The sequence below is a fragment of the Scyliorhinus canicula genome, chromosome 4 (assembly GCF_902713615.1).
Source record: "Scyliorhinus canicula chromosome 4, sScyCan1.1, whole genome shotgun sequence".
NCBI classification, from domain to species: Eukaryota; Metazoa; Chordata; class Chondrichthyes; order Carcharhiniformes; family Scyliorhinidae; genus Scyliorhinus; species Scyliorhinus canicula.
Window position 1 is genome coordinate 125,354,463 of NC_052149.1, and position 23,482 is coordinate 125,377,944.

The 23,482-nt window shown below is 48.5% G+C and overlaps 1 protein-coding gene across 2 annotated transcripts in view; it reads left to right on the plus strand.

Moving 5' to 3' along the window:
- LOC119964945 (regulator of G-protein signaling protein-like) overlaps nucleotides 1-23,482 on the plus strand; it is a 182,411-nt gene that overhangs the window by 82,360 nt on the left and 76,569 nt on the right. For both annotated transcript variants that reach the window (XM_038795164.1, XM_038795166.1), the window contains exons 12-13: nucleotides 13,098-13,222; nucleotides 17,978-18,111. In XM_038795164.1, the coding sequence (XP_038651092.1) occupies nucleotides 13,098-13,222; nucleotides 17,978-18,111 (259 nt within the window). The remainder of the gene's footprint in view (nucleotides 1-13,097; nucleotides 13,223-17,977; nucleotides 18,112-23,482) is intronic.

Below are 23,482 nucleotides of genomic sequence, written 5' to 3' on the forward strand. Positions count from 1 at the left end.
TCCAGGGAACTCTCCTTCAATATAGTGTCCAGGGAATTCTCCTTCAGTATAGTGTCCAGGGAACTCTCCTTCAATATAGTGTACAGGGAACTCTCCTTCAATATAGTGTCCAGGGAATTCTCCTTCAATATAGTGTCCAGGGAATTCTCCTTCAGTATCGTGTCCAGGGAACTCTCCTTCAATATAGTGTCCAGGGAACTCTCCTTCAATATAGTGTCCAGGGAATTCTCCTTCAGTATAGTGTCCAGGGAATTCTCCTTCAGTATAGTGTCCAGGGAACTCTCCTTCAATATAGTGTCCAGGGAACTCTCCTTCAATATAGTGTCCAGGGAATTCTCCTTCAATATAGTGTCCAGTGAATTCTCTTTCAGTGTAGTGTCCAGGGAACTCTCCTTCAATATAGTGTCCAGGGAACTCTCCTTCAATATAGTGTCCAGGGAACTCTCCTTCAATATAGTGTCCAGGGAATTCTCCTTCAATATAGTGTCCAGGGAATTCTCCTTCAATATAGTGTCCAGGGAACTCTCCTTCAATATAGTGTCCAGGGAACTCTCATTCAGTATAGTGTCCAGGGAACTCTCCTTCAATATAGTGTCCAGGGAACTCTCCTTCAATATAGTGTCCAGGGAATTCTCCTTCAATATAGTGTCCAGGGAACTCTCCTTCAATATAGTGTCCAGGGAACTCTCCTTCAGTATAGTGTCCAGGGAACTCTCCTTCAGTATAGTGTCCAGGGAACTCTCCTTCAGTATAGTGTCCAGGGAACTCTTCTTCAATATAGTGTCCAGGGAATTCTCCTTCAGTATAGTGTCCAGGGAACTCTCCTTCAATATAGTGTCCAGGGAATTCTCCTTCAGTATAGTGTCCAGGGAATTCTCCTTCAGTATAGTGTCCAGGGAACTCTCCTTCAATATAGTGTCCAGGGAATTCTCCTTCAATATAGTGTCCAGGGAATCCTCCTTCAATATAGTGTCCAGGGAACTCTCCTTCAGTATAGTGTCCCGGGAACTCTCCTTCAATATAGTGTCCAGGGAATTCTCCTTCAGTATAGTGTCCAGGGAACTCTCCTTCAATATAGTGTACAGGGAACTCTCCTTCAATATAGTGTCCAGGGAATTCTCCTTCAATATAGTGTCCAGGGAATTCTCCTTCAGTATCGTGTCCAGGGAACTCTCCTTCAATATAGTGTCCAGGGAACTCTCCTTCAATATAGTGTCCAGGGAATTCTCCTTCAGTATAGTGTCCAGGGAATTCTCCTTCAGTATAGTGTCCAGGGAACTCTCCTTCAATATAGTGTCCAGGGAACTCTCCTTCAATATAGTGTCCAGGGAATTCTCCTTCAATATAGTGTCCAGGGAATTCTCTTTCAGTGTAGTGTCCAGGGAACTCTCCTTCAATATAGTGTCCAGGGAACTCTCCTTCAATATAGTGTCCAGGGAACTCTCCTTCAATATAGTGTCCAGGGAACTCTCCTTCAATATAGTGTCCAGGGAATTCTCCTTCAATATAGTGTCCAGGGAACTCTCCTTCAGTATAGTGTCTAGGGAATTCTCCTTCAGTATAGTGTCCAGGGAACTCTCCTTCAATATAGTGTCCAGGGAACTCTCCTTCAATATAGTGTCCAGGGAACTCTCCTTCAATATAGTGTCCAGGGAACTCTCCTTCAGTATAGTGTCCAGGGAATTCTCCTTCAGTATAGTGTCCAGGGAACTCTCCTTCAGTATAGTGTCCAGGGAACTCTCCTTCAGTATAGTGTCCAGGGAACTCTCCTTCAGTATAGTGTCCAGGGAACTCTTCTTCAATATAGTGTCCGGGGAACTCTCCTTCAATATAGTGTCCAGGGAATTCTCCTTCAGTGTAGTGTCCAGGGAACTCTCCTGCAGTATAGTGTCCAGGGAACTCTCCTTCAATATAGTGTCCAGGGAACTCTCCTTCAATATAGTGTCCAGGGAACTCTCCTTCAGTATAGTGTCCAGAGAACTATCCTTCAATATAGTGTCCAGGGAACTCTCCTTCAATATAGTGTCCAGGGAATTCTCCTTCAATATAGTGTCCAGGGAATTCTCCTTCAATATAGTGTCCAGGGAACTCTCCTTCAGTATAGTGTCCAGGGAACTCTCCTTCAGTATAGTGTCCAGGGAACTCTCCTTCAATATAGTGTCCAGGGAACTCTCCTTCAATATAGTGTCCAGGGAATTCTCCTTCAGTATCGTGTCCAGGGAACTCTCCTTCAATATAGTGTCCAGGGAACTCTCCTTCAATATAGTGTCCAGGGAATTCTCCTTCAGTATAGTGTCCAGGGAATTCTCCTTCAGTATAGTGTCCAGGGAACTCTCCTTCAATATAGTGTCCAGGGAACTCTCCTTCAATATAGTGTCCAGGGAATTCTCCTTCAATATAGTGTCCAGGGAATTCTCCTTCAGTGTAGTGTCCAGGGAACTCTCCTTCAATATAGTGTCCAGGGAACTCTCCTTCAATATAGTGTCCAGGGAACTCTCCTTCAATATAGTGTGCAGGGAACTCTCCTTCAATATAGTGTCCAGGGAATTCTCCTTCAATATAGTGTCCAGGGAACTCTCCTTCAGTATAGTGTCTAGGGAATTCTCCTTCAGTATAGTGTCCAGGGAATTCTCCTTCAGTATAGTGTCCAGGGAACTCTCCTTCAATATAGTGACCAGGGAATTATCCTTCAATATAGTGTCCAGGGAACTCTCCTTCAATATAGTGTCCAGGGAACTCTCCTTCAATATAGTGTCCAGGGAACTCTCCTTCAATATAGTGTCCAGGGAACTCTCCTTCAATATAGTGTCCAGGGAACTCTCCTTCAATATAGTGTCCAGGGAATTCTCCTTCAATATAGTGTCCAGGGAACTCTCCTTCAGTATAGTGTCCAGGGAACTCTCCTTCAGTATAGTGTCCAGGGAACTCTCCTTCAATATAGTGTCCAGGGAATTCTCCTTCAGTATAGTGTCCAGGGAACTCTCCTTCAATATAGTGTCCAGGGAATTCTCCTTCAGTATAGTGTCCAGGGAACTCTCCTTCAATATAGTGACCAGGGAATTATCCTTCAATATAGTGTCCAGGGAACTCTCCTTCAGTATAGTGTCCAGGGAACTCTCCTTCAGTATAGTGTCCAGGGAACCCTCCTTCAGTATAGTGTCCAGGGAACTCTTCTTCAATATAGTGTCCAGGGAACTCTCCTTCAATATAGTGTCCAGGGAACTCTCCTTCAATATTGTGTCCAGGGAATTATCCTTCAATATAGTGTCCAGGGAACTCTCCTTCAATATAGTGTCCAGGGAATTCTCCTTCAGTATAGTGTCCAGGGAACTCTCCTTCAATATAGTGTCGAGGGAACTCTCCTTCAGTATAGTGTCCAGGGAACTCTCCTTCAGTATAGTGTCCAGGGAATTCTCCTTCATGTAGTGTCCAGGGAATTCTCCTTCAATATAGTGTCCAGGGTAAGCTCCTTCAATATAGTGTCCAGGGAAACTCTCCTTCAATATAGTGTCAGGGAACTCTCCTTCATATATGGTCCATGGAAACTTCTCCTTCAATATAGGTGTCCAGGGACTCTCCTTCAGTATAGGTGGTCCAGGGAATTCTCCTTCATATATGTGTCCAGGGAATTCTCCTTTCAGTATAGTGTCCAGGGAACTCTCCTTCAATATAGTGTCCAGGGAACTCTCCTTCAATATAGTGTCCAGGGGAACTCTCCTTCATATAGTGGTCCAGGGAACTCTCGCTTCAATATAGTGTCCAGGGAACTCTCCTTCAATATAGTGTCCAGGGAACTCTCCTTCAATATAGTGTCCAGGGAACTCTCCTTCAGTATAGTGTCCAGGGAACTCTCCTTCAATATAGTGTCCAGGGAACTCTCCTTCAATATAGTGTCCAGGGAACTCTCCTTCAATATAGTGTCCAGGGAACTCTCCTTCAGTATAGTGTCCAGGGAACTCTCCTTCAATATAGTGTCCAGGGAACTCTCCTTCAATATAGTGTCCAGGGAACTCTCCTTCATATAGTGTCCAGGGAACTCTCCTTCAGTATAGTGTCCAGGGAACTCTCCTTCAATATAGTGTCCAGGGAACTCTCCTTCATATAGTGTCCAGGGAACTCTCCTTCATATAGTGTCCAGGGAACTCTCCTTCATATAGTGTCCAGGGAACTCTCCTTCAATATAGTGTCCAGGGAACTCTCCTTCAATATAGTGTCCAGGGAACTCTCCTTCAGTATAGTGTCCAGGGAACTCTCCTTCAATATAGTGTCCAGGGAACTCTCCTTCAATATAGTGTCCAGGGAACTCTCCTTCAGTATAGTGTCCAGGGAACTCTCCTTCAGTATAGTGTCCAGGGAACTCTCCTTCAATATAGTGTCCAGGGAACTCTCCTTCAATATAGTGTCCAGGGAACTCTCCTTCAATATAGTGTCCAGGGAACTCTCCTTCAATATAGTGTCCAGGGAACTCTCCTTCAATATAGTGTCCAGGGAACTCTCCTTCATATAGTGTCCAGGGAACTCTCCTTCAATATAGTGTCCAGGGAACTCTCCTTCAATATAGTGTCCAGGGAACTCTCCTTCAATATAGTGTCCAGGGAACTCTCCTTCAAGTATAGTGTCCAGGGAATTCTCCTTCAATATAGTGTCCAGGGAACTCTCCTTCAATATAGTGTCCAGGGAACTCTCCTTCAGTATAGTGTCCAGGGAACTCTCCTTCAATATAGTGTCCAGGGAACTCTCCTTCAGTATAGTGTCCAGGGAACTCTCCTTCAATATAGTGTCCAGGGAATTCTCCTTCAATATAGTGTCCAGGGAATTCTCCTTCAGTATAGTGTCCAGGGAACTCTCCTTCAATATAGTGTCCAGGGAACTCTCCTTCAATATAGTGTCCAGGGAATTCTCCTTCAATATAGTGTCCAGGGAATTCTCCTTCAGTATAGTGTCCAGGGAACTCTCCTTCAATATAGTGTCCAGGGAACTCTCCTTCAATATAGTGTCCAGGGAACTCTCCTTCAATATAGTGTCCAGGGAACTCTCCTTCAATATAGTGTCCAGGGAACTCTCCTTCAATATAGTGTCCAGGGAACTCTCCTTCAATATAGTGTCCAGGGAACTCTCCTTCATTATAGTGTCCAGGGAATTCTCCTTCAGTATAGTGTCCAGGGAACTCTCCTTCAATATAGTGTCCAGGGAACTCTCCTTCAGTATAGTGTCCAGGGAACTCTCCTTCAATATAGTGTCCAGGGAACTCTCCTTCAATATAGTGTCCAGGGAACTCTCCTTCATATAGTGTCCAGGGAACTCTCCTTCAGTATAGTGTCCAGGGAACTCTCCTTCAATATAGTGTCCAGGGAACTCTCCTTCAATATAGTGTCCAGGGAACTCTCCTTCAATATAGTGTCCAGGGAACTCTCCTTCAGTATAGTGTCCAGGGAACTCTCCTTCAATATAGTGTCCAGGGAACTCTCCTTCAATATAGTGTCCAGGGAACTCTCCTTCAGTATAGTGTCCAGGGAACTCTCCTTCAGTATAGTGTCCAGGGAACTCTCCTTCAATATAGTGTCCAGGGAACTCTCCTTCAATATAGTGTCCAGGGAACTATCCTTCAATATAGTGTCCAGGGAACTCTCCTTCAATATAGTGTCCAGGGAACTCTCCTTCAATATAGTGTCCAGGGAACTCTCCTTCAATATAGTGTCCAGGGAACTCTCCTTCAGTATAGTGTCCAGGGAACTCTCCTTCAATATAGTGTCCAGGGAACTCTCCTTCAATATAGTGTCCAGGGAATTCTCCTTCAATATAGTGTCCAGGGAATTCTCCTTCAATATAGTGTCCAGGGAACTCTCCTTCAATATAGTGTCCAGGGAACTCTCCTTCAATATAGTGTCCAGGGAATTCTCCTTCAATATAGTGTCCAGGGAACTCTCCTTCAATATAGTGTCCAGGGAACTCTCCTTCAATATAGTGTCCAGGGAACTCTCCTTCAGTATAGTGTCCAGGGAACTCTCCTTCAGTATAGTGTCCAGGGAACTCTCCTTCAATATAGTGTCCAGGGAATTCTCCTTCAGTATAGTGTCCAGGGAACTCTCCTTCAATATAGTGTCCAGGGAATTCTCCTTCAATATAGTGTCCAGGGAATTCTCTTTCAGTATAGTGTCCAGGGAATTCTCCTTCAGTATAGTGTCCAGGGAACTCTCCTTCAATATAGTGTCCAGGGAATTCTCCTTCAATATAGTGTCCAGGGAATTCTCCTTCAGTATAGTGTCCAGGGAATTCTCCTTCAATATAGTGTCCAGGGAACTCTCCTTCAGTATAGTGTCCAGGGAACTCTCCTTCAATATAGTGTCCAGGGAATTCTCCTTCAGTATAGTGTCCAGGGAATTCTCCTTCAGTATAGTGTCCAGGGAACTCTCCTTCAATATAGTGTCCAGGGAACTCTCCTTCAATATAGTGTCCAGGGAACTCTCCTTCAATATAGTGTCCAGGGAATTCTCCTTCAATATAGTGTCCAGGGAATTCTCCTTCAGTGTAGTGTCCAGGGAACTCTCCTTCAATATATTGTCCAGGGAACTCTCCTTCAATATAGTGTCCAGGGAACTCTCCTTCAATATAGTGTCCAGGGAACTCTCCTTCAATATAGTGTCCAGGGAATTCTCCTTCAATATAGTGTCCAGGGAACTCTCCTTCAGTATAGTGTCCAGGGAATTCTCCTTCAGTATAGTGTCCAGGGAACTCTCCTTCAATATTGTGTCCAGGGAACTCTCCTTCAATATAGTGTCCAGGGAACTCTCCTTCAATATAGTGACCAGGGAACTCTCCTTCAGTATAGTGTCCAGGGAATTCTCCTTCAGTATAGTGTCCAGGGAATTCTCCTTCAATATAGTGTCCAGGGAACTCTCCTTCAATATAGTGTCCAGGGAACTCTCCTTCAATATAGTGTCCAGGGAACTCTCCTTCAATATAGTGTCCAGGGAATTCTCCTTCAGTATAGTGTCCAGGGAACTCTCCTTCAATATAGTGTCGAGGGAACTCTCCTTCAGTATAGTGTCCAGGGAACTCTCCTTCAATATAGTGTCCAGGGAACTCTCCTTCAGTATAGTGTCCAGGGAACTCTCCTTCAATATAGTGTCCAGGGAATTCTCCTTCAATATAGTGTCCAGGGAATTCTCCTTCAATATAGTGTCCAGGGAACTCTCCTTCAATATCGTGTCCAGGGAACTCTCCTTCAATATAGTGTCCAGGGAATTCTCCTTCAATATAGTGTCCAGGGAATTCTCCTTCAATATAGTGTCCAGGGAACTCTCCTTCAATATCGTGTCCAGGGAACTCTCCTTCAATATAGTGTTCAGGGAACTATCCTTCAATATTGTGTCCAGGGAACTCTCCTTCAATATAGTGTCCAGGGAACTCTCCTTCAATATAGTGTCCAGGGAACTCTCCTTCAATATAGTGTTCAGGGAACTCTCCTTCTATATAGTGTCCAGGGAATTCTCCTTCAGTATAGTGTCCAGGGAACTCTCCTTCAGTATAGTGTCCAGGGAACTCTCCTTCAGTATAGTGTCCAGGGAACTCTCCTTCAATATAGTGTCCAGGGAACTCTCCTTCAATATAGTGTCCAGGGAACTCTCCTTCAATATAGTGTCCAGGGAACTCTCCTTCAGTATAGTGTCCAGGGAACTCTCCTTCAATATAGTGTCCAGGGAACTCTCCTTCAATATAGTGTCCAGGGAACTCTCCTTCAATATAGTGTCCAGGGAACTCTCCTTCAGTATAGTGTCCAGGGAACTCTCCTTCAATATAGTGTCCAGGGAACTCTCCTTCAATATAGTGTCCAGGGAACTCTCCTTCAGTATAGTGTCTAGAGAACTCTCCTTCAGTATAGTGTCCAGGGAACTCTCCTTCAATATAGTGTCCAGGGAACTCTCCTTCAATATAGTGTCCAGGGAACTATCCTTCAATATAGTGTCCAGGGAACTCTCCTTCAATATAGTGTCCAGGGAATTCTCCTTCAATATAGTGTCCAGGGAACTCTCCTTCAATATAGTGTCCAGGGAACTCTCCTTCAGTATAGTGTCCAGGGAACTCTCCTTCATATAGTGTCCAGGGAACTCTCCTTCAATATAGTGTCCAGGGAATTCTCCTTCAATATTGTGTCCAGGGAATTCTCCTTCAATATAGTGTCCAGGGAACTCTCCTTCAATATAGTGTCCAGGGAACTCTCCTTCAATATAGTGTCCAGGGAATTCTCCTTCAATATTGTGTCCAGGGAACTCTCCTTCAATATAGTGTCCAGGGAACTCTCCTTCAATATAGTGTCCAGGGAACTCTCCTTCAGTATAGTGTCCAGGGAACTCTCCTTCAGTATAGTGTCCAGGGAACTCTCCTTCAATATAGTGTCCAGGGAATTCTCCTTCAGTATAGTGTCCAGGGAACTCTCCTTCAATATAGTGTCCAGGGAATTCTCCTTCAATATAGTGTCCAGGGAATTCTCTTCAGTATAGTGTCCAGGGAATTCTCCTTCAGTATAGTGTCCAGGGAACTCTCCTTCAATATAGTGTCCAGGGAATTCTCCTTCAATATAGTGTCCAGGGAATTCTCCTTCAGTATAGTGTCCAGGGAATTCTCCTTCAATATAGTGTCCAGGGAACTCTCCTTCAGTATAGTGTCCAGGGAACTCTCCTTCAATATAGTGTCCAGGGAATTCTCCTTCAGTATAGTGTCCAGGGAATTCTCCTTCAATATAGTGTCCAGGGAACTCTCCTTCAATATAGTGTCCAGGGAACTCTCCTTCAATATAGTGTCCAGGGAACTCTCCTTCAATATAGTGTCCAGGGAATTCTCCTTCAATATAGTGTCCAGGGAATTCTCCTTCAGTGTAGTGTCCAGGGAACTCTCCTTCAATATATTGTCCAGGGAACTCTCCTTCAATATAGTGTCCAGGGAACTCTCCTTCAATATAGTGTCCAGGGAACTCTCCTTCAATATAGTGTCCAGGGAATTCTCCTTCAATATAGTGTCCAGGGAACTCTCCTTCAGTATAGTGTCTAGGGAATTCTCCTTCAGTATAGTGTCCAGGGAACTCTCCTTCAATATTGTGTCCAGGGAACTCTCCTTCAATATAGTGTCCAGGGAACTCTCCTTCAATATAGTGACCAGGGAACTCTCCTTCAGTATAGTGTCCAGGGAATTCTCCTTCAGTATAGTGTCCAGGGAACTCTTCTTCAATATAGTGTCATGGGAACTCTCCTTCAATATAGTGTCCAGGGAACTCTCCTTCAATATAGTGTCCAGGGAATTATCCTTCAATATAGTGTCCTGGGAACTCTCCTTCAATATAGTGTCCAGGGAACTCTCCTTCAATATAGTGTCCAGGGAATTCTCCTTCAATATAGTGTCCAGGGAACTCTCTTTCAGTATAGTGTCCAGGGAATTCTCCTTCAGTATAGTGTCCAGGGACCTCTCCTTCAATATAGTGTCCAGGGAATTCTCCTTCAATATAGTGTCCAGGGAATTATCCTTCAATATAGTGACCAGGGAACTCTCCTTCAGTATAGTGTCCAGGGAATTCTCCTTCAGTATAGTGTCCAGGGAACTCTCCTTCAATATAGTGTCCAGGGAACTCTCCTTCAATATAGTGTCCAGGGAACTCTCCTTCAATATAGTGTCCAGGGAATTATCCTTCAATATAGTGTCCTGGGAACTCTCCTTCAATATAGTGTCCAGGGAACTCTCCTTCAATATAGTGTCCAGGGAATTCTCCTTCAATATAGTGTCCAGGGAACTCTCTTCAGTATAGTGTCCAGGGAATTCTCCTTCAGTATAGTGTCCAGGGAACTCTCCTTCAATATAGTGTCCAGGGAATTCTCCTTCAATATAGTGTCCAGGGAATTCTCCTTCAGTATAGTGTCCAGGGAATTCTCCTTCAATATAGTGTCCAGGGAACTCTCCTTCAGTATAGTGTCCAGGGAACTCTCCTTCAATATAGTGTCCAGGGAATTCTCCTTCAATATAGTGTCCAGGGAACTCTCCTTCAATATAGTGTCCAGGGAATTATCCTTCAATATAGTGTCCAGGGAACTCTCCTTCAATATAGTGTCCAGGGAACTCTCCTTCAATATAGTGTCCAGGGAACTCTCCTTCAATATAGTGTCCAGGGAACTCTCCTTCAATATAGTGTCCAGGGAATTCTCCTTCAATATAGTGTCCAGGGAATTCTCCTTCAGTGTAGTGTCCAGGGAACTCTCCTTCAATATAGTGTCCAGGGAACTCTCCTTCAATATAGTGTCCAGGGAACTCTCCTTCAATATAGTGTCCAGGGAACTCTCCTTCAATATAGTGTCCAGGGAACTCTCCTTCAATATAGTGTCCAGGGAATTCTCCTTCAATATAGTGTCCAGGGAACTCTCCTTCAGTATAGTGTCTAGGGAATTCTCCTTCAGTATAGTGTCCAGGGAACTCTCCTTCAATATTGTGTCCAGGGAACTCTCCTTCAATATAGTGTCCAGGGAACTCTCCTTCAATCTAGTGACCAGGGAACTCTCCTTCAATATAGTGTCCAGGGAATTCTCCTTCAATATAGTGTCCAGGGAATTCTCCTTCAGTATAGTGTCCAGGGAATTCTCCTTCAATATAGTGTCCAGGGAACTCTCCTTCAGTATAGTGTCCAGGGAACTCTCCTTCAATATAGTGTCCAGGGAATTCTCCTTCAGTATAGTGTCCAGGGAATTCTCCTTCAATATAGTGTCCAGGGAACTCTCCTTCAATATAGTGTCCAGGGAACTCTCCTTCAATATAGTGTCCAGGGAACTCTCCTTCAATATAGTGTCCAGGGAATTCTCCTTCAATATAGTGTCCAGGGAATTCTCCTTCAGTGTAGTGTCCAGGGAACTCTCCTTCAATATATTGTCCAGGGAACTCTCCTTCAATATAGTGTCCAGGGAACTCTCCTTCAATATAGTGTCCAGGGAACTCTCCTTCAATATAGTGTCCAGGGAATTCTCCTTCAATATAGTGTCCAGGGAACTCTCCTTCAGTATAGTGTCTAGGGAATTCTCCTTCAGTATAGTGTCCAGGGAACTCTCCTTCAATATTGTGTCCAGGGAACTCTCCTTCAATATAGTGTCCAGGGAACTCTCCTTCAATATAGTGACCAGGGAACTCTCCTTCAGTATAGTGTCCAGGGAATTCTCCTTCAGTATAGTGTCCAGGGAACTCTTCTTCAATATAGTGTCCAGGGAACTCTCCTTCAATATAGTGTCCAGGGAACTCTCCTTCAATATAGTGTCCAGGGAATTATCCTTCAATATAGTGTCCTGGGAACTCTCCTTCAATATAGTGTCCAGGGAACTCTCCTTCAATATAGTGTCCAGGGAATTCTCCTTCAATATAGTGTCCAGGGAACTCTCTTTCAGTATAGTGTCCAGGGAATTCTCCTTCAGTATAGTGTCCAGGGACCTCTCCTTCAATATAGTGTCCAGGGAATTCTCCTTCAATATAGTGTCCAGGGAATTATCCTTCAATATAGTGACCAGGGAACTCTCCTTCAGTATAGTGTCCAGGGAATTCTCCTTCAGTATAGTGTCCAGGGAACTCTTCTTCAATATAGTGTCCAGGGAACTCTCCTTCAATATAGTGTCCAGGGAACTCTCCTTCAATATAGTGTCCAGGGAATTATCCTTCAATATAGTGTCCTTGGAACTCTCCTTCAATATAGTGTCCAGGGAACTCTCCTTCAATATAGTGTCCAGGGAATTCTCCTTCAATATAGTGTCCAGGGAACTCTCTTTCAGTATAGTGTCCAGGGAATTCTCCTTCAGTATAGTGTCCAGGGACCTCTCCTTCAATATAGTGTCCAGGGAATTCTCCTTCAATATAGTGTCCAGGGAATTCTCCTTCAGTATAGTGTCCAGGGAATTCTCCTTCAATATAGTGTCCAGGGAACTCTCCTTCAGTATAGTGTCCAGGGAACTCTCCTTCAATATAGTGTCCAGGGAATTCTCCTTCAATATAGTGTCCAGGGAACTCTCCTTCAATATAGTGTCCAGGGAATTATCCTTCAATATAGTGTCCAGGGAACTCTCCTTCAATATAGTGTCCAGGGAACTCTCCTTCAATATAGTGTCCAGGGAACTCTCCTTCAATATAGTGTCCAGGGAACTCTCCTTCAATATAGTGTCCAGGGAATTCTCCTTCAATATAGTGTCCAGGGAATTCTCCTTCAGTGTAGTGTCCAGGGAACTCTCCTTCAATATAGTGTCCAGGGAACTCTCCTTCAATATAGTGTCCAGGGAACTCTCCTTCAATATAGTGTCCAGGGAACTCTCCTTCAATATAGTGTCCAGGGAACTCTCCTTCAGTATAGTGTCCAGGGAACTCTCCTTCAATATAGTGTCCAGGGAACTCTCCTTCAATATAGTGTCCAGGGAACTCTCCTTCAATATAGTGTCCAGGGAACTCTCCTTCAATATAGTGTTCAGGGAACTATCCTTCAATATTGTGTCCAGGGAACTCTCCTTCAGTATAGTGTCCAGGGAACTCTCCTTCAATATAGTGTCCAGGGAACTCTCCTTCAATATAATGTCCAGGGAACTCTCCTTCAATATAGTGTCCAGGGAACTCTCCTTCAATATAGTGTCCAGGGAACTCTCCTTCAATATAGTGTTCAGGGAACTATCCTTCAATATAGTGTCCAGGGAACTCTCCTTCAATATAGTGTCCAGGGAACTCTCCTTCAATATAGTGTCCAGGGAACTCTCCTTCAATATAGTGTCCAGGGAACTCTCCTTCAATATAGTGTCCAGGGAACTCTCCTTCAATATAGTGTCTAGAGAATTCCCTTTTAATATAGCTTGCACTTCCTCCATGCATCTTTCGCTTTGGGCATTCCCTTGGATTTTATATTGAAGCCTCTGGAGTTGGACTTGAACCAATGAAGTTTGGAGTCCAAAGAGAGCATGCTATCCACTGAACGACTTGGTGATGGTGCTAAGGCTGTAGTTATTGAGGACGGAGCTCAATTTTTGAGGTCTTTGGGGCTGAAGTGTAACTTCCGTGGCCCTGTTTCCTTGGTTATATTTCCCTCTTTTCTTCTTGCACAGGTGAACATCACGGAATTTGAGAAGGATAAAATCATCATGAGCAGCCGGCACGGTAAACTAGACCTTGGCTTGTTTCACCAGCCGCGCATGAACGTGTTCCTCCCGCTCATCTACCTCTGGAAAAGGTCAGCTCTTGGACACCAAGGAATATTGTCACATCATCGGGTCACTGTAGAGGGTCAGGTTGACTTCAACCTTTCAGGATCCTTGACGACATTCTTTGCCAAGGAGTAGCTGTAGAGTTGCCGTGAGAGGTGGGGGTGGGGTGAAAGGTGGTATTAGACCCAAGCAAGTAATCGGCACAATGGCACGTTAGCATCCAGACGTTTGAAGGTGAAAGGTCAATCACAAACAGATTTGTGCAGCCATTTTCCTCCTGCCTCACTTTGTTCTTTCCTCTGTGGACAGTTTGGTTGTAATTTGGTTGTAGTTTTGATTTCCTGTGGTTTTTCTTTCCTCTGGAATATTTTTATTTCCTCCAGTTTCCCTGATTTTCTTTCAGCGTGGGTGGCTTGTGCTCAGGTTTGGTACCTGCTGATGCAACCTTGTCCCAAAGTAGGTGAGGTGGGTTGCACTCCACACAGCGTGTGCTGCCGATCGGCAGGAGAAGCTTTTGAACCTGCTATTATACCAGCATTTTATTTTTAGCGTATTTTGACGTCTACACTTTTTTTTTCCTTTTGGGGAATAGTGGGGGAAGTGATGGAAAGATTTCTGAACAATTTTTAGCCCATCAAACCACATTGAACTCTCCTTTCCTGGCCCACAAGTTGTGGCATTGGATTAGAACCGCAATTTCTGGTCTCGTGGCCAGGACGCTGTCACTCCACCACAAGACTTCCTATACTCTCATTGATATTCATGCAAGATGTTGGTCAATTGTGTGATAGGCTGAATTTCCTTTTGGACTGATGACAGAATCCCATTAATAGAAAATGGTGCTTGTTTAGCCACGACGGATCAACGTGAAATGGAATAAAACTCCTTTGGTTGTTGGTAATAGGCCGAGCAATGACCGTACTCAACCGCTCACACTTGAAAAAGTCAAATGAAATGTCCATTGTTCAGTGTGATTCTGGGATTGGGCAGTACATACTGAACAATACTGAGTGTGCTAATAGCTACAATTCAAGTTAATCAGCTGAGCTTACAATGTGGGTCATTTATGCTTGCCAGAAGCGACATACATTCATACACAGGGACCTATTCTCTTTCAACAAAAGGAATATGTTCTCGTCTTGTGCCTTTTTTGAATTACCCAGGAGCCTACAGTTCCCTGTTTCTTTCTCCATGGCAATGCCTCAGGCAGTCAGATTTGACTTTCCAAACAATCAGTACCTTGTTCTCCATAAATCTAAAATGTCCTGACTGTTTGGTATTTTGTGTTTGGCCTGATGGGTGTAAGATGAAAAGCTTCAGTAACATGTCTCTCTTTACAGAAACGATCACGTTCTGTAGCACCAAGTGACTATTTCTCTGGAGTACAGTCCAGACCTCAGGATTACTCCCTGGGTTGAGGCAATGGAACCACCCAAAGCCACAATTGCGCAATGTAGGGACATTGTCTGAGGAAGCCCATCACAGGCACTCGAGGGATAGCAGAACTGGTGCAAGCAATAAGGTGGAACGTCACACTGCTCACTTTGTGCAGTAAGATACAAATGTGTGAATTGCTCAGTCAGCAGACCATTGTCCAGTCCTAGGAAATGCTCCTTTGGCCTGAGCACTTAATTCCTCTGCTAGGAAAGGCTCTAAAAGAAGACATTGCAGGTCTCTGGATTTTTCCGCCTTTCTACGATTCTAGAAACTTATGGGAAAAGAAGGAACTTACATCAGTGTAGTAAGTTATCCCATTTTTCAGGGATGTTGCCTCACATCCATTTAAGCATTTTTGAAGGGTAATCTCTTTTATTTTGAAGGGAAATGGAGATTGTATTCACACAGTAAGATCCCACAAAGAGAAATGCCATTTGGCCTTTTGTTTTTGGACTGTTGGATTGTACGACTTTCAACTTGTAAAATGGTACCCAGCTACAATCGTACTTGGGGAACTATCCCGATCATGAGAGTAGGACAGCATCACTGACAGTGCAGCTCTCCCTCAGTACTGACCCTCTGACAGTGCAGCACTCCCTCAGTACTGCCCCCTGACATTGCGGCACTCCCTCAGTACTGACCCTCTGACAGTGCAGCACTCTCTCAGTACTGCCCCCTGACATTGCGGCACTCCCTCAGTACTGACCCTCTGACAGTGCAGCACTCTCTCAGTACTGACCCTCTGAGAGTGCAGCACTTCCTCAGTACTGACCCTCTGACAGTGCAGCACTCTCTCAGTACTGACCCTCTGAGAGTGCAGCACTTCCTCAGTACTGACCCTCTGACAGTGCTGCACTCCCTCAGTACTGACCCTCTGACAGTGCAGCACACCCTCAGTACTGCCTCTCTAACAGTGCAGCACTCCCTCAGTACTGACCCGCTGACAGTGCAGCACTCCCTCAGTACTGATCCTCTGACAGTGCAGCACTCCCTCAGTACTGACCCGCTGACAGTGCAGCACTCCCTCAGTACTGACCCTCTGACAGTGCAGCACTCCCTCAGTACTGACTCTCTGACAGTGCAGCACTCCCTCAGGACTGATCCTCTGACAGTGCAGCACTCCCTCAGTACTGACCCTCTGACAGTGCAGCACTCCCTCAGTACTGACTCTCTGACAGTGCAGCACTCCCTCAGGACTGATCCTCTGACAGTGCAGCACTCCCTCAGTACTGACCCTCTGACAGTGCAGCACTCCCTCAGGACTGATCCTCTGACAGTGCAGCACTCCCTCAGTACTGACCCTCTGACAGTGCAGCACTCCCTCAGTACTGACTCTCTGACAGTGCAGCACTCCCTCAGGACTGATCCTCTGACAGTGCAGCACTCCCTCAGTACTGACCCTCTGACAGTGTAGCACTCCCTCAGTACTGACTCTCTGACAGTGCAGCACTCCCTCAGGACTGATCCTCTGACAGTGCAGCACTCCCTCAGTACTGACCCTCTGACAGTGCAGCACTCCCTCAGTACTGACCCTCTGACAGTGCAGCTCTCCCTCAGTACTGACCCTCTGACAGTGCAGCGCTCCCTCAATACTGACCCTCTGACAGTGCAGCACTCCCTCAGTACTGACCCTCTGACAGCACAGCTCTCCCTCAGTACTGACCCTCTGACAGTGCAGCATTCCCTCAGTACTGACCCACTGACAGAGCAGCACTCCCTCAGTACTGACCCTCTGACAGCGCAGCATTCCCTCAGTACTGACCCTCTGACAGTGCAGCACTCCCTCAGTACTGACCCTCTGACAGTGCAGCACTCCCTCAGTACTGACCCTCTGACAGTGCAGCACTCTCTCAGTACTGACCCTCTGACAGTGCAGCACTCCCTCAGTACTGACCCTCTGACAGTGCAGCTCTCCCTCAGTACTGACCCTCTGACAGTGCAGCACTCCCTCAGTACTGACCCTCTGACAGTGCAGCACACCCTCAGTACTGACCCTCTGACAGTGCAGCTCTCCCTCAGTACTGACCCTCTAACAGTGCAGCTCTCCCTCAGTACTGACCCTCTGACAGTGCAGCACTCCCTCAGTACTGACCCGCTGACAGTGCAGCACTCCCTCAGGACTGATCCTCTGACAGCGCAGCATTCCCTCAGTACTGACCCTCTGACAGCACAGCACTCCCTCAGTACTGATCCACTGACAGAGCAGCACTCCCTCAGTTCTGACCCTCTGACAGCGCAGCATTCCCTCAGTACTGACCCTCTGACAGTGCAGCACTCCCTCAGTACTGACCCATTGACAGTGCTGCACTCCCTCAGTTCTGACCCTCTGACAGTGCAGCACACCCTCAGTACTGACCCTCTGACAGTGCAGTTCTCCCTCAGTACTGACCCTCTGACAGTGCAGCACTCCCTCAGTACTGACCCTCTGACAGTGCAGTTCTCCCTCAGTACTGACCCTCTGACAGTGCAGCACTCCCTCAGCACTGACCCTCTGGCAGTACAGCACTCCCTCAGCACTGACCCTCTGGCAGTACAGCACTCCCTCAGTACTGACCCTCTGACAGTGCAGCACTCCCTCAGTACTGACCCTCTGACAGTGCAGCACTCCCTCAGTACTGACCCTCTGACAGTGCAGCACTCCCTCAGTACTGACTCTCTGACAGTGCAGCACTCCCTCAGTACTGACCCTCTGACAGTGCAGCACTCCCTCAGTACTGACCCTCTGACAGTGCAGCACTCCCTCAGTACTGACCCTCTGACAGTGCAGCACTCCCTCAGTACTGACCCTCTGACAGTGCAGCACTCCCTCAGTACTGACCCTCTGACAGTGCAGCACTCACTCAGTACTGTCCCTCTGACAGTGCAGCACTCCCTCAGTACTGACTCTCTGACAGTGCAGCACTCCCTCAGTACTGACCCTCTGACAGTGCAGCACTCCCTCCGTACTGACCCTCTGACAGTGCAGCACTCCCTCAGTACTGACCCTCTGACAGTGCAGCACTCCCTCAGTACTGACCCTCTGACATTGCAGCACTCCCTCAGTACTGACCCTCTGACAGTGCAGCACTCCCTCAGTACTGACCCTCTGACAGTGCAGCACTCCCTCAGTCCTGCCCTATCTTCTCAGTTTGGATAGTGGTAGAGCCTCATCCATGCAATTTGATCCATGACCTCAGACTCAGATGCGCTGGTGCTAATGGTTCTGTCACAGATGCCGGTTCATAGCATTCAAAACATTGTGAATTAAGAGTACAGGAATGATGATTCTCTTCCAATATTTCTTTAGAATCGAGTCATATGAATGCTTCTGTCCCTCTATCTATATAGTTCTACCCTTTTCACAGGTTCTGTGTTGTGAACGCACTAAGGATTTACGGCAGACCCAGACCTCTGTGGAAGAAAGACTACATTCCTCCAAATTATTTCTACCCCTCTGTTCATCAAGCGTTTCATGGTTTGGTGCCTTCTTTTTCTGCTGGTAAGTATTGGTCTCATTAAATGATACTTTTACGGGATGAGGGGATCACTGACAGGTTCTGCTTCTGTTACCTGTTTCTGAATGTCTCGCGTTTCAAGGACAACCACATTGCTGTGGGCCTGGAGTCACGTGTAGGCCAGACCAGGTAAGGACGGCAGATTTCTTTCCTTAAAAGGCACTAATGAACCAGGTGGGTTTTTACGACAATAAATAATGGTTTTATGGTCATCATTACTGAGACTTGCTTTATAATGCAGATTTTAAAAAAGTAAAATAATTGTATAATAATTATCAGTGATCTGAATGATTAGAATAAGGTTGTGTCAAGGGCAGCACGGTGGCCTAGTGGTTAGCACAACCGCTTCACGGCACTGAGGTCCCAGGTTCGATCCCGGCTCTGGGTCACTGTCCGTGTGGAGTTTGCACATTCTCCCCGTGTCTGCGTGGGTTTCGCCCCCACAACCCAAAAATGTGCAGAGTAGGTGTATTGGCCACGCTCAATTGCCCCTTAATTGGAAAAAATAATTGGGTAATCTAAATTTATAAAAAAAAAAAAATAAGGTTGTGTCACCACCCCATCTGATATTCCAACAGGACGCGCTGAATCCAGGGTGGAGCCTGGCTTGATAGATCCTGACTTTTATTTTTTCTTTAGAAATGGGGAGGGTGGCCACTGAACACAGAGTCACAGGAGGCAGCTTATCACAAAAAGATAAAACATTGATTACACAAGAAAAGATGAAGTATAATACACTGCTCCTTTGCGGCAACTATACAGTTACAGATATAGACAGATTCATGAGGATATCACCGGTTACAAAATCCATCTTATACTCTAATATTCGCAGTAAGTACACAGTCCGTGTAAACCCAAAGGAGATCTGTGGTCAGACACACCACACTTTGAAACCAAGTGACAGATGCCACCCCAAACAGATGTTATTTACCGCTTATCAACATACCCTGATTCAGACGCTTGTCACACTGCAAGCCAAGCGGCTTTTCTCCTGAGTGTTTCCAAACTCAACGGTTGGAATCTTCTCCCAAATGCTCCATTTTCTCAGATGTATTCCCCGAGGATCCACCCTCTCCCTTGGATCGTCATGTGCACTCAACTTCACCTTCCACTCAATCTCTCATATACTCAGCTTCACCAACAGAACACTACTGCTTCACAGGCCCGTAGTAAGGAGTCACCAACGTTTGGCTGTCTCCTCAAATCTTATGAAATTACGGTGGCACACTGCTTAGCACTGCTGCCTCACAGCACCAGGGACCTGGGTTCAATTCCGACCTTGGGTGACTGTCGGTGTGGCGTTTGCACCTACTCTCCAGCGTCTGTGTGGGTTCCCTCTGGGTGCCCCGTACCTACAGTAAACACCATTTGCATATCATTAGCGGGTCCGTCCCGGTATTCTCCGGGGCTTCCGCGATGCTCTGCCTCTGATGGGCCGAGTTCCCGACGGCGCGGTTCACTTGGGAATTAAAAATCGTGAATCCAGGCTGCTGATGGAGAGAGGGAAGAGGTGGGACACACAGATGGATGACTGTGGGCTGCCGGGCCGGACACTGGAAAGAGGTGGTGGGTGATGGAGGAAAGGGCCAAGTGATCCCCCATGGGACTGGAGCGGTGTCCAGTCATGGACCGCCTTTACCGCGGCTTGCAAGGCAGCCATCTTGCTGCGCACCCCACTGATCACCCACCTGGTTCTGCAGAGTGACACCGGCCGTATGGGTGCCCTCAACCCCCCCACCTTTGCACCAAACCCTCTGCCATACCCTCCCCCCATCCGACCGCAACCCACTGGGAGGGCATTAGGTGGCCCACCCAAGGCAACGGCAACAGTAGCCCCTACGGGGGCGCCGGGCGGGGGGTCATGGAGCGTACCGCTGGAAAGGGCAGCACCAGCTGATGGTACCCTGGCATCAGAGATGGAGGCCAGGGCCAGAGTCCCCGCGGTGGTGGGCAATGATGGGGCCAAAGGTGCAGGGGCAGAGCCCACAGTGCTAACCAGGGCCACCATGTAGCCCATTGAACCTGGATGAGCAAGGGGGCATGCACCATGCATCACGCTTTCACCCCTTGCAGACAGTGGATATTTCAATTCAACCAACAATGGTGCCCTTCCTGCTGGTCGCCGCAGCCCTTGGCGGGGGGGGGGGGGGGGGGGGGGGGGGGGGGGTGCCCTGCGGCTGTACGAGCTGGCGCTGCTCGAGGAGGAGGAGAAAGCTGCCGTAGCGGAGTGTGTAGCAGTGGAGGGTGCCGCAGAGGGACAGCAGGCAGTTGCTCAGGATGGAGAGCGAGTCACCCAACAGGCCGAGGAGGGGGAAGTGCCACAATGTAGCCGTGTGAGGCCTTGTGTGTACCGGCACCGCCTGTCATTTGCTGATCTGCCGGACCGGGCATGCCGTTGAAGACTCCGGCTGAGCAGGGTGACAGTGCGACACATCTGCCAGATCATGGCAACCTTGAACCACGGAGGTATGGGGGGGGGGGGGACCCGCTTCCGGTGGCCGTCAAGGTGACGGTCGCCCAGAATTTTTATGCCACGGGGTCCTTCCAGGCGCAGAGGGGGAATTTTCCGGGGTCTCACAGAGCTCGGTGCACAGGTTCATCCACGCCATCACGGAGGCCCTATGTACCCAGGCGGCTCAATAAATCCACTTCCAATATGGACTCAGCCCACCAGGATGTCCAGGCAGCAGTGTTTGCTGCCATCGATGGGATGCCTCGGGTCCGTGGGGGGGATCGACAGGATGCATGTCACCCTAAAACCACCTGAAGATGACAGGCCGCTCTACACCAACTGAAAGGGGTTCCACTCGATAAAAGTGCAGTTGATATATGACCATATATGATATATGACTGCATATGATACACTTCTGTGCCCTTCTCTACGGGCAGTGTGCAGGGCGCTTTCATCCTGGCACCCTCAACGATTCCTGACAACCCGCCGGGTTGGGGGATTGGCCCCTGGGTGACAGGGGTTATCCGCTGCGGTCGTGGCGCTGACGCCCCCCTCCCCCCCCCCCCCCCTGCCGGGTTGGGGGATTGGCCCCTGGGTGACAGGGGTTATCCGCTGCGGTCGTGGTGCTGACGCCTATCTGGAGGCCAAAGACCGACGTGGAGATCGGCTACAGTGATGGCCATATAGCAACCAGGAGAGTGGTCGAGTGGTGCTTCGGCCTCCTGAAGATGCGGTTCACATGCCTGGACCGCTCTGGAAGGACCCTCCAGTATGATGCTGACAGGGTTGGCCACATCATGGCAGTCTGCTGCATCCTCCACAACATCGTGCAGCAGAGAGGCCTCGTGCTGGAGGAGGAGGAGGGACACCCGGCCTAATCTGACGAGGAGGATGTGTGGGAAGGTGAAGTTGGCCGGGACATAGGGTTCAGGTAGGCACGGGAGGCCACACGACGTGTGCGCCAGGGCAAACGTGCATGAGACGCTCTGATCGCCTCCAGGTTCACCAACAAGGGGTAGGGGGGCAAACTAGCCCAGGGTACGGCCACCCGCCCGCCTGCAACCCCGTCTGTGACATACCTGCCACAGGGTGGGGGTGCCTGGATTGCCAGTAACAAGTGGGTCTGGTCCATGGGATGGGGGATGATGACAACCCACTCTGCGATGTGGTCTGGAGCTCCGCATCGTTCGACAATGTCTGACTCATGCCCACGGTAGCACTTTCCACCTGGGTGATCCCTGCATGCGAGCTGGACATTCCATCACACAGTCCCATTGAATCCCTGGGGTGACGGTGGTGGGGATGGTCGGGGAGGTGGGGGAGGGTGGGGAGCACGGGCCACCAACAACTTCCACCCATCCCCTCCCCGTACCCCCTCATTGGCCAGCTCAGGCCAGCCCACCACTCACAACACATCCGACAGAGCACCGGGACAGGTTGTAACAGTGGTAACAGGTGCTTAATGTGCACAAATACATACAGGTCTGTGCTCTAGCCCCAATAATTAAACTGTGCCCTGCACCCATGTCACCTTCACTGGTTTTGAACTTTCTGGCCTTATGGGCCCTAAAGCTACGTCTAATTGGATCCCCAGACGGTACATCAGGAGTGGAGGCGGCCTGCTGTGATTCCCGCCTGTGACCTGGGTCCCCGTTGGCGGGCCTCTTCTGGGGTGACCGGGCCTTGATGGGCTCAGCTGCTGCACAGGTGCCACCTTGTTCCGCCCACTGCCCACCAGATGCACCAGGGACAGGAGGGACGGGAGTCCGAGGTGCTGCTGCGGGAGTCACCGGTATGGGCCCCACCACCTCCTCCACCCTCGGCGTGCCAGATGGCCCCCGGGCTACTCCATGGGATGGGGGTGCAAGCGGAGATATCTCCCGAGGCTCCCCTGCCCCCTGGCGCTGCCAGTCCTGTAGGCCTGCTCTGGTCTCGACCAGGGCCTGCACACTCACGGCCATGGAGCACATCTCCGACTGAGACTGCGCCACATCACGTTGCGAATGTGCCACCATCTTCTGGGTTTGTGTCACATCAGCCACTGACTGCGCCATCTCCCTCTGGTACTCGGCCACCTCCCTCTATGTCTGTGCCACATTGGCCAGCACCTGGGAAATGCCGCCAACGTCCCCAGCAATGGCCTGCTGTGACTGGGCCACGCTCAGAAGCGCCGCTGCGATGTCAAGGTGGCTCTAGGGCATTGCTGCCTGTGAGGCGGCAACCCTGTCCTGGGCTTCGTCCAGCACCTGCACAAAATGCCCCAGGCCTCAGACATGCTGATCCATAACCAAAACCGTCGCCCCCCAATGCCTCCACCGTGGATGCCACCTGTGTGATGTCAGCACCACCACCTGCTCCTGCACTTGGCTGGACTCCTCCAACTGCATCTACAGGTAGCCGATGCTCGCCGACAACCCCTGATGTGGTCCTTGGCTCTGCGACGGCATCTCCGCAATCGATGGGACTGTCCGTTCCAGAAGCCTGAAACCCGTCTGGACAGCAGTGTTCGGCCTGCCCTCCGACTGTCCGCCCCTCGGGTGTTCCTATCTCTACCGATTGTCCCAGCAGGAGCCTCTTCGCTAAAGTCCCCTACTGAGGTGGGTGTCTCTGGGATGATGGGAGGGTGTTGGACGGAAAGTCAGTGTCATCCTCCGACCCAAACTCCACGGTCTCCGAAGTCTGGGGCAGAGGGCTGCCATCCAAGCTGAGCTCATCGCTGCTCGGCTAATGGCGGGGAGGGGCCTTCGGCTGTGGCACCGGTTGGGGGCAGGGGATACCGGATGGACTGGCCCCTTCTCCAGCAACTCCTGCACCACACAAGACAAGACGCATGATTAAACTACGGGTCGGTGGGTGGTAGGGGTGAGCCTGTGGGTGGAAGTGTGGGTTGGTGAGGGTGGGAG